General features: G+C 36.3%; 1 protein-coding gene across 4 annotated transcripts in view; it reads left to right on the top strand.

The window, feature by feature from the left end:
• Window positions 1-12,068, top strand: part of LOC150100781 (GRB10-interacting GYF protein 2-like) — a 525,021-nt gene that overhangs the window by 100,535 nt on the left and 412,418 nt on the right. For all 4 annotated transcript variants that reach the window (XM_090401532.1, XM_090401529.1, XM_090401530.1 and 1 more), the window contains exon 6: window positions 5,656-5,684. In XM_090401532.1, the coding sequence (XP_090257658.1) occupies window positions 5,656-5,684 (29 nt within the window). The remainder of the gene's footprint in view (window positions 1-5,655; window positions 5,685-12,068) is intronic.

Below are 12,068 nucleotides of genomic sequence, written 5' to 3'. Positions count from 1 at the left end.
AGGCAAGTCCCTGGACCACAGAATGTTGTGGCTTGTCTCTATTCCGTGTTGTGCCAATCCAGACTTATCATATTTGTTGTGAAGAATGTGCGATTGATGTTCTTGTATTCTTTTTTCTATAGTTTCCAGTTTTTTTCCAAAGTACGACAGATTGCAGTCACACGGAACTTGATATATACACCAGGCAGCAACATAGTTGAGCGTTTATCTTTAGAAGAGGGGAAATAGGTGGATATTTTGTTAATAGGGATATAAGTGGCTGTTAAATCATATTTCTTCAGAATTCTTGAAATTGGTTCTGAAATTCTGGAAAACAACAAAGAATCAATACGTTGAGTTCCAATTCCATATATTTCCGGAATTTTAGAACCAGTTTCAAGAATTCTGAAGAAATATGATTCCCCTACGTGGATGCCCATATGGAAAATGGACTAGGCTGACTAGAACACTTTTTCCCATCTTGCAAAATTTAATGCTGATACCATCAGTCAAACACCTAACAGTGGAACAGTCAAGTATGTAACAGACTACATTGTCCAGGCAGCAATAGCCTCCATTCCAAGAATATTTTGATTTCCACTCTATCCAAAATGCCAGACAGCCAAAAAAAAGATCAACACAGAGCATAGGATATATTTCGTAGTTACCTCACCACTTCAAACATAATAGCTTTTAAGTGTGTTCAGGCCAAAGCATGTTATGCAAGACATTAGTCAAAAACAATCTTCGATCCAATTTACCTCAAATTAATCAAATGACCAGTGCAAAAATTGTATAGGATAAAATCTGGAAAATGAAAGGGAGATATAGAACACATTGTTTATCTATCTTAGACCATAATGGAAGTGTAATTGCTGATCCTGAAGCTATTGCAGACACTTTTGGAGAAAATTTTGCCAGTATCTCAGCAACAGATTCACATCCTCCTGAATTTTTAATACTGAAAGAGCAACAAGAGAAAATTGGCTTGATTTTTCTACCAATGGACTTGAGCCATACAATCAGCCATTTGGAGAGACTAAAATAAGGAGAAACTAAAAACACTCTTTTTTACTGTCTCATAGTGCAGTAGGGCCTGATGACATCCTAGTGTTGTCAATACTCCATTAAACCTTCAAAAGGTTGGATCCAATCCATCATCAGAGTATACGGATAGCTACTGGTGCCTTTCACACAGCACCCACTCAGTCTTTATGTTTAAGTAAATGAGCTGGTTCTATCACTTATATGGAAACAGTTGTCTTAATTTTGTCCTAAAGATAGTCTCTTCTAGATCATCCTACATGGATTAGTCTTTTCTCTGCATTGGAAAGCTCTATATCACACACATGAAACTCGTACATCCTTTTGGTATGAGTGTTAGAAACTATGCATGAAAGACTTGGCATGAATGTTGACAACATTGCCTACACCACCAAACATAATGGCATTCTTCCATGGCAGTTTTGCACTCCATCCTGCAACTTCTCACTTTGTCAACTACAGAAGTCTCATGCTTCATCATCTGTCTACTTGCAATTGCTTTAATGCACACAGAGCAGCCCACTCTGATTTCTTGATCATTGGTGATGGCTCAAGAATTGATACCTGTGTTGGCTGTGCTACTGTATTTTCTGACATTACTGTCTTCAACCAGATTCCACCTGATTGCAGTAATTATGGAGCAGAGTTACATGACATTCGGCTTGCACGTATGTATATAAAAGAAAACTGCTAACAAAAGTGTAATTTGTGCAGACTCGTTGTGCTCTTTACAGGCTAACTCCTCTCCTACGTATAATCCACATCCAGTGCTGTATTAAGTGTTACATCTGCTGTACAAAATGAAAACCTTTAATTTTGATGTTCAGTTGTGCTGTATTCCCAACCACATGGGAATTCAGGGAAATGAAACTGCAGATGTAGCTGCTAGATCAGCTTATACTTTCTCCACAAAATGTTTGATTACAGACAGTTAAGATCAAAGCTTATTGCTCAATGGCAGTCATCATTGACAAACAAATCATATGACATTAAACCTGAAATTAAGCATTGGCATTCTAGTCAACATAGAAAGAGAAGAGAGGAAGTTGCATAGGTCAGTCATCTTACACATTCTTATTTAGTGAGGGCTGATGACCCTCTCATGTGTGAAAAATGCAATATGCATCTTACTATTTGTCATATTCTTGTGGAGTGTCAGCACTTTACATGAGAGCGGAATGAAATTTTTACCTATCTAGCCAAGCCATATACACTCGGGCAGATATTATCAGACTCAGATTGCATGTTTTTAACCTTCTAAAGAAATCATTTGTACAATACATTTGACAGTAATTTTGTTTATATGGAGATACTGAATTGTTAACTTAATTTTTGTACATACATATCTCATCCTCTTTTACTTTGAGGTGTCAAGGGTTTATTAATCATCAGACATAAACTGTTCACAGGATAAGGTGGTCAGCCCTATGCCCCGGTGTATCCTATATCTGTAGTGTTGAGTTCTCAAGGACGGTTTGCCTGCTTTGTGGGATGAAAAACCCCAGAATAAACTAGGGGGAAAAAACCCCACTGTCCACACCCAAGACCGGTTAACTTGGCTATGGCTGAGGAAGATCCTTCAGCTCCTCACATCACCGATGGGAATCGAATCTTTGATGCTCCTTACCCAGGCATATGGTTGCGAAGCGCACAGCAACTAGGCTGACCGTGCGGACCTGTATATACATATTGTTTACTAATTTCTCTTTGACTGTTTATGTACTTCTGTAATCTTTGCTGTAATTTTATTTACATATATATACTGCATTGCTTGGCTTGATTTTTGTACATGCATATTGTTTACTAGTTTGTCTTTGACCTTGTTTGTTGCTGTAACCTTTGCTGTGGTGCAGTATGACCTTTGCTGTTCTTGTGCCAATAAACTATAAACCAAACAACCTCATGTAGTATTCCCAAACAACTACAACCTGCAGCTCTTCAAATTAAAAAAATAAAAATAAAAATTATCTTCTCAGTCCTCATATGCATCCAACACACACCACACTGATGTGCTTATACATCTCTTGACATCTTGTGGGATCAATATATAAAATAATATATATATATTTGTCTTGTTAAATTGCTTTCTCTTTCTCTCTCTCTCTCTCAGAGATTCACTCCAGCCATATCCACTGAAGTCTGTTTTTTTCCTTTGTCTTTTCTGCAGGAACTTCCACATCTATTTTTTCACTGAACTGGCATCCATCATTCTCTCTGTTTCTGCTAAGCTTACAATAACATGAACAGCAGTTGCCCAATAGTCATTTTTCAATTTGACTGCTTATATCCTAAACTTGCTTCTCCCTCTACATCTGTTCTTTGAACAGCTTTTTGTATGGAGTACGAGAGTGGTCTGAAAAGTTGTTGGCCTAACAATGAAAAAAACAAATTTATAATTTCAAAATTATTTTTATTTTTCAACATAATCTACTTTAAGACTAATACATTTATTCCAGCGATGCTCCCGTGGCATTATTCTATCCCTGTAGTGGTTCTCAGTAAGATCTACAAAATACCCCTCTACAGCTGCAATCACTTCTTTATTCAAAGAAAAACACTTGACTGGCGAGGAAGAGTTTTAGTTTTGGGAAAAGATAGAAATCAGAGGGAGCCAAATCTGGGGAATAGGGTGGAGTTCCAATAATTCATAGTGCAGATCCCTTAATTTTCCCATTGCCAAAACACCTTTGTGGGCAGGTGCACTGTCCTGATGAAAGATGATTTTTTTCTTCTGCAAACCGGATCTTTTCTCGCAAATTTCTTCATCTAGTCTGCTTAAAAGATCGGAATAATATTCCCCGGTTATTGTTTTATCCTTTTCAAAATAATTAATAAACAAAATGCCTTTAGCTTCCCAAAACACTGATGCCACGACCTTTCCTGCTGACGGAACTGACTTTGTCTTCTTTGGTGCTGAACAACTGGATTTTGTCCACAGTTTTGACTGCGGTTTGGATTCTGGCATGTCATGGTGAATCCAAGTCTCATCCATAGTAATAAATCGAAGCACAAAATCAGTTTTATTCTTGTTAAAATGCTCCAAGCACCATTCAGAGATTTTCATGCAAGTGTGTTTTTGATCTGCTGTGAGCAAGCACGGCACCCATCTTGTGCAATGTTTTTTATTTGCAATTCTTCATGCAAAATATGTCCTACACGTTCTTTTGAAATGCCTATAGTCCCAGCAATTTCATGCACTTTGACTCGCTGGTCATCTAATACCATATCATGCACTTGATCAATGATTTCTGGTGGTGTTATACTTTTTGGACTTCATGTGGATCATCTTCAAGGCTGGTATGACCACGTTTAAACTTGGCAGCCCATTTCTTAATTATTGAAAATGAAGGAGAAGATTGTCCATAAACTTTTATGAACTTCGAATGAATTTCTTTTGGCGTTAACCCTTCTTTTACAAAGAATTTCATTACTGCATGATACTCAATTTTATCCATTTCATGGGATACAGACAACACTTTTGCTTCAGACAACTATTATAAAACAAACTTGATAGAATGACTTGCAATTTCACATGGATGCTTATGACAGATGTATCAACTTAGAGAAAAAAAATCGTGCTGATAGTGTTGCTATTCATGGTCGAGGCCGTGAACTTTTTCAGACCACCCTCGTGTGCTGCATGGACTAGCTGTTCCTTCAATTGTGCATATGGATTTTGAAATTTCCACTTTTATCATATTTTGTTATCGTTTAATTTTTTTCTCTTCATTACCATGGAAATATTATTTTTCTTCTTTCATCTCATTTCTTTCTTTTAATACATAACACAAGGTTTTATCTCATCTTTTAATGCATAGCACAAGGTAAGATGAAACTTTTGTGTGGTGATTATTATGCTACACTTGGCTAACACACCACTCACTATCATGTTCCTTTTATGTAACCACAATTATAAAGAACGAATTGGTGTTTTAGGATACAGTCTGCCAACCAAGTGAAGCAGACTGAAAGCTACTTTGGAATCTTCCAATAGCTGTCAGCCACTTGGACATAGACCACAGAGGTTTAAGTTAAATGAATATATATAGTTTACATGCTAGCTATCTAAATAAAGTCCCAAAATGAGATAAAATACTGGACTGTGTAAAATACTAGCATATATGGCTAGTTTTGCATGTATGCATCCAGGAAGGTGCAGTGATCACAGCATCTTTGTCAGTTTTTCTTTCTTTGTTTGATCAATTCTGTTTTATGATAGTGATTATTCAGACATTGATCCTGTTCCTTTCTTTGAATTGACTTCCAAATCATTGTTTTGTTGTGATTTGTCTTAAACAAACTAGCTGATTGCCATCAGTTGATTGACATATGTCACTTCATATGATGCCTTGCATACTTGTGAACTACCTTAATTTTTGTCTTTCAGCTTATAACCCTAAATACTCTGGTAGTAATGCTGTATTTTCACATATCTGTGCCTGAAGATTAACCAATATGGCAAAATTTTCATGACTTTCTTTCTTTGTTATCAGGAAGTTTAGATGAAGTGCCTGATTTGTATTTTGTAGTTTAGTAATGTAATGTACACCAGTTGAACTGCATATTTATTACCTAAATATGTTTTTTTTTTATTAAGAATTTGTTATTTGATAGTTTTTTTTTTAATTTCAGGGATAGGAGATTTGAAAGAACTTATTCAGGTAAGTTTTAAAATATAATCAGAAATAGTGCTAAAAATTGTTCCATTTTATTTTAGTTATTACTACTAGGTATAATTCCATCAACTGAGCAGTTTTCATGGGAATATATTTTTAGCATTATTGAAGATATTTCCACTTATACAAACTATAATTAATCTCCAATAATTTCAACACATCCTGTAATCTAAAGCCATCCTTGAAATAAACTGAATAGTATGCATGATGTACTTTAATATACTTTTGTATGCTTCTTAGTTATCATTCTCCCAAAATCCTTGTATTATTTCTTAATTTATTTAAATTGTACATTTGTGGTCATACAAAGAAATTCCCCATCCCCTCACACCCACAAGACTGGTTAGATCTATTTCTGAACTTATGGCATGGTTGGGAGAATCATTTATTGGCTCTGGATGTGTATTGGCATAACTTGCATTAAACCATCCAATAGAAAGCAATTAAATAAGAGTAACTGTGGGCAGCTCTCAAGTTCTGGCATCAGATTTGACTTTTTTTAGGAATAAGCTGAATGTGGACTAATTTTTAAGCTGCAAGATAAATATCAGCATTTATTATACTCTAACCAAGTGGAAAATAAACTTTCCACATCTTTCTCTAAATCCAGAGTAATTTATTAAAAAAGGGTGGCACACCAATTGGCAATTCCTATAGGTGGAGATGACCTGCTAATGCTTCTGCCGGATATCTCGACTTGGGCCTGGCTCCCACTGAAGAGACCTCAATAAAGGTCGAAACCGGTCTGGGTAGTGGCCCTTCCCTTAATGCATAACATTAGACATATCCGCAAGGAGATGTGTTTTGCATTATAGGAGATACTAAGATAGGAGTGTTGGTAGCTTGCTCCACCTTTACAACGAGTTGCCCTGGTGTGTACCACCTTAACCCAGTCCTGAAGATACTTTCAGGCGCAAACTTTGTTTGCTCACACTTGGATAAAGGATTAAACTAAATTTATTAAATATCAGCAGTATAGAGAGTAAATAAAGGGTGACAAACAGCTAAACTTTTAGAGCATTCAGAGAAATGCCAGCAGAATACCATATTGGCAAGATTCTTCTGATCTTGCCAATATGGTATTTGTTTATAATTTTTCTGGTTAAAAATCAAAGGAAGCATTTGAAATGGTAAGAGCATTTACCAAAATCATCAGTGCAAGAATTGGAGGACAAGTAGTTAGGAAGTTCACTTTTTCTTTGGGTAATGATGGAGCAGAACCTAAGGACAAAAGAGGGTCACAAAAGTGTTTACAAGAGTTATGGCATGGGACCAACATTCTGCAACTTTTTTGCTTCAGGCACTTGCAGTATCAGTTTTTAGATAAGTCGATAATTTTTCTGTCTGTATTAAGCTTTAGTATAGGCAACAGAGGAAGATAGAAATTTCATTGATTCTTCTTGGAGAACTGAAATTTAGATGAGGAATGATAATTTAAAGGAGAAATTGAGAAATCATTGTTTCCATAACTATAGGAATTTTTTTGTTGTGTTGTTGCAAATACTTGGATTAGAAAACTGGAAACAATAAACCAGCTAAGGAAATGAAGGCATAGAAATCATGAAGATATTTCACTTGGCATTTTTATGTCATACCCCCCCCCCCCTTGGATTATAAAATGGAAAACACTAATTCATATGCACCTACTCAATCAGTGGAGGGAAAGCTGGTTGTGAAGATTAAAATCTCCAAGAAGAATCATTTCAATGTAAGGTATATTGGAATGGAAAAAACATTAAAAAAAAAAAGATATGTCATCATAATGCTGTTGATGAAGTGATGCACAGTAACTGACCTTTCCTCTGAGGGAATGTAAATGATATACCTTCATCCTTGCTGATGTTGGTTTGCTCCTAGTTTTACCTCTCATGTGATAGTTTTAATGCCAGCTGATTTAGAGAACATATCTAGATTATTATCCATTAGTGTTGAAAGTAGGGTAAAGGATTTGATTACTGTAGACTTTTTTCGATTTCCAAGGTTTGGTGAATAGCAAAAGACACATTGCAAATTAGTGTCTTGTTTTGACATTCTTTTTGACACATACATCTGAAAATGTTTGAATACCGACCAAAAGAGAGAATGTGTGCTCTCATCTCGAGGTATTTTGGGGGTCATTTTGAGAAATCATGTGCAAATTTTTTGGCTTGTATTGTGACTGATGATGAAACATGGCTTCATCACTATGACCCAGAGATCAAACAACAGTCACATTTGCTTATGTTCACCCTGATACTCCATGTCAGAAAATTTGTGGCTTTCACTCATGAAAGATTGTAAACCTATATAGCACATTAGTACCTATGAGTAGACTAAAGATTTTTCTATTTTTCATTGATTATTTATATATACGAGGAGGGAGGGAGCTGAAAAGTTCTGATAAATGAACCAAAATGATATTAAAGGAACTGATATAACCACAAGAAAGAACATATCTTAAAATCCTTTAACCCCCCCCATGTTTCATCAAATTATAATACATCCTCTGTCCAAAAAGAAACCAAACTTTTGATAGAAAATAAAACACAGGCCAATTAAAATTATTCAAATCATTTATTTCAATCAATATACTCTCCCTCAGCTTCGATACAGCATTAGGCACGTTTAATTAATTCGTTAAATGAGTTTTTTTATATCAGTTTTTGGGATGCTGTTGAGGGCCGTGGTTACTGCTGCTTGAACATTTTCAATGGTGTTGTATTACTTTCCTTTCATTGGTAAATGAAGTCGGGGGGGAGGAGAAACAAGTCACAGCATGCTAAATCAGGTGAATACTGCGGTAATCCAACACACAAACTTGGTTTTTGCTCAAAAACTGTCTTGTGGTGTTCGAACGATGAGATGTTGCATTATCGTGCAAAAGTGACCAGCTGACTGCAAAACTTAGAGATAAAACTCACCATTGACCTTTTGTCCATGCAGAACGAATTCTTTGTGGATAATGCCCTTGGAATCTTAGAAACAAATCATCATTGTCTTTACTTTTGACTTCTCCAAGTGACTTTTTTTCGGATGCCCCCTCTTCTGGTAGTCTCCACTCAGCACTCTGGCGCTTTGTTTCGGACTCATATTAAACACCGTTTCGTCACCAGTAATGATCATTTCAAGGAAGTTTGAGTCCTTACAAGTGTTTTAATGAGTTCCTTGCAGTGCTCAATTCGATACATTTTTTGGTCGCGGTCAACTTATGGAGAACAAATTGTGAATTCAATTTACGAAGGCCCAAACTCTTGGTAAAAATGTTGTGCACAGTTGATTTTGGAATCCTCAATTCACCTTTGATGAAATCACACACTTTTTGGATGTTTACTTCGCTCAGTCCAGTTTTTGGATGGCCTGGCTTTTCGTCGTCCATTAAGCATCTCATGACCACTTTGAAATCGCTTAAACCACTTGTAAACTTGAGTGCGGGATAAGCATTCATCACTGTATGCTTTTCGAAGCATTTGATGCATTTCGGTAAAACCTTTACCAAGTTTAACATAAAAGTCAATTGCAGATCTCTGTTTGAAACTCATTTTCTGACTATTCGTCAAAACACACTGTCGCTCTTGGCACTATAACTTGGCTTCTAATGAAACAAATGTCATAAACAGTTGACATAACACTAATGAAGATTGCTGCTTTTGACAACAGGTAGTGCCACTAGTTCTATTTTCGAAAAGTTTGGTTTCTTTTTGGTGTATAATAATTTGTTCTTTTTTCTTTTAGGATATATAAGAAAACATGTCAGAGGTTTTGAAGAAATTCAAAGACACAGAGGTGTAGGCCATCAAGCTTTTTGTGCTGCAAGAAAAGTTCCACTACTGAGATTCACCAAACTTTGTGTGAAACTTTAGGGGACTGTGCCTCAGCATATCCAACAGTTGCTAGATGGGTGGTCAAGTTTAAAACTTTCCACAGCAATCACACCAGAAAACATCAATGCAGTGCATGCCATGATCCTTGATCATAGACGAACCAGCCAAAAACATTGCAAAGACTCTGGGGGATATCCAGGGAATGAGTTGGTAGCCATTATCCACCATCTGGACATGCAGAAGCTCTCAGCAAAGTGGGTTCCCAAATGTTTGAATGCCGACCAAAAGAGAGAATGTGTGCTGTCATCTCAAGGGATTTTGGGTCATTTTGAGAAATCATGTGCAAATTTTTTGGCTTGTATTGTGACTGCTGATGAAACATGGCTTCATCACTATGACCCAGAGATCAAAAAACAGTCAGTGGAATGGAGACACAAAGGTTCTCCATGACCAAATACACATCTTGGGCTTTCAATGGCTGCCTCATATTTATCTTACTATTTCCTATTCCCAAATTTAAAGACACACTTGAAAGGAACAAAATTTATCACCGATGATGTCATTGCAACTGAGGACTGGTTTGGGCAACAAGGGAAAGACATTTTTCTCAGAGGATTGCAAATAATGAAGCAACATTGTAACAAGTGTATAACACTTTGTGGAGGAAAATGGAGAATATTGTGTAAGTTGCATATTTCTACCTTAATTCCTTCATAGTGATTATCACAACTTTTCAGCACACCCTCGTATTATATATCTATACACACATATCTTTTTCAACCAACATTAAGTCTCCAGTAAGTGGGATAGTGGTTTCACACACCAGATGAAATTCATCTCCCACCTAAAGACAATCACAAAAATTCATAGCTCAGGGTGAGATTTGAACCAGTATCCCAGCCTATTGGTTGGAGAGCTTAATACTTAACCACTCAGCCAGCAAGTGCTAGACAGTCTCTTCTTTTTGAACTTTTTTTGCTAAATCTCTACATTTCATTACATTAAATTAGTTTGTGTCTGTTGCTCTTCATCTTTCACCAAATATTCTGAACTTTTTTTTGATTCATTTTCTTTTAATATTGATTTACTACACTGCAAATGTCTCAATGGTAGTCATTTTTATTATAAATCTTAATAATCACAATACCAACTAGTTTTCCTTTTTCAACTGTGCTGATCCAGCAGGTTGAGATGTTGTGGCTTTTATTATCAACAGTTTCACATAAATTGTTCACATGGTACTAGAATACCATATAACCCCTAATCTCTTCTCAAAGTTACTTGATCTCATTCTTTGGGATTGATCCTTCCAAGTATTCTATAGATGTTGTTTATAGTTCAAGCAATTTAGATTGCCATTTTTTTCTATGAAGCAACTTTCCCCACCATTTTTATTCACCTATTGTCTGGTATTAGAAGAATGCTAAGTGATCTGTGTGATTTTTTTGTTTTTTATGCTTTATTCCTTGGATTATTGTTTTTAGTTTTCTGATCTGAACATTTGCACAGTAGTCATCATTGAAACAATTCTCATAGAATAGAAACATTCATTTTTCATTCCACTTAAAGTTATTGTCCTTATCTAAGATTTAGTTTACAGTAATGTATTCAGGCTGTTCAAGTGAAGGATGAAGCATGTCATTCTCCATTCTACTTTAAATTCTCTTCTCTTATATAAGAGCCTCAATGTCACCTCTTCATGGTGGAAAGGATCTCTCCCAGTTTGATGTACTTTTTCTTTCTTCTTTTCTTGCATTGGCAGGATAGTCATCTAGTGCAGTGCTTCCCAAACTTATGGATGTAAAGGCTCCCTTGGAAAAATTAAAATATTTCACGGTCCCCATCGGGAAAAAAAATCGTAATACAGACATATATTATTATAATATTTATTGTATTTATATTCAATACAAAACATACACAGCGAATATTGCAAAAATCAAATGCAAATATTACATTTTTAGCATCTTACATACACATTTGACATAGCACACTTAGTCTTAAAACATTTTAAATTTGTTTTCATTATTTCACGTCCCCTCAACAAAACTAACGACCCCCGAGGGGGCCACGGCCCACAGTTTCCACAGTTTGGGAAGTGCTGATCTAGTGGGATCACCTGCAAAGGTCAGTGTTTAAAGAACAGGATTCAAGGATTGTGAGGATATTTCTTGTGCAAATTTGTTTGCTCATACACTGCTGTGGCAGGATGGGTGGTCCTGCATACTGTTGCATTGGTAAGATGGATGGTCAGCTAGTAGGTTCATAAGTGCCATTAGTATTGTACTAAGTCAACTTTTTCCATGAACTAGGGAAAGGGTTCAAGGCTTGCTAAATTGCTGTGCAGTGTTGGAGTAATCAATGTTGGGTTGTGGCTGGCCATGTATAGCTCTGGCAGGTAGGGATCTCTGTTTGTCATCATCATCGGCCATTTTCTGTTCACTACTGGATGAAGGCCTTCATTTAGTCCTATCTTGACCTTATCTGTGCCATTGAGTTCCAGCCATCTCTTTAATTTCATCCTCCCACTGTCTCCTTAGTCTTCCTGTAGCTCTCTCCATCTGTGGGATTA

This window comes from Typopeltis vanoorti, chromosome 12, assembly GCF_054136105.1.
Source record: "Typopeltis vanoorti isolate ZY-2024b chromosome 12, IOZ_Tvanoo_1.0, whole genome shotgun sequence".
In the NCBI taxonomy this organism is placed as follows: Eukaryota; Metazoa; Arthropoda; class Arachnida; order Uropygi; family Thelyphonidae; genus Typopeltis; species Typopeltis vanoorti.
This window is presented reverse-complemented; position numbering and strand designations above follow the sequence as displayed.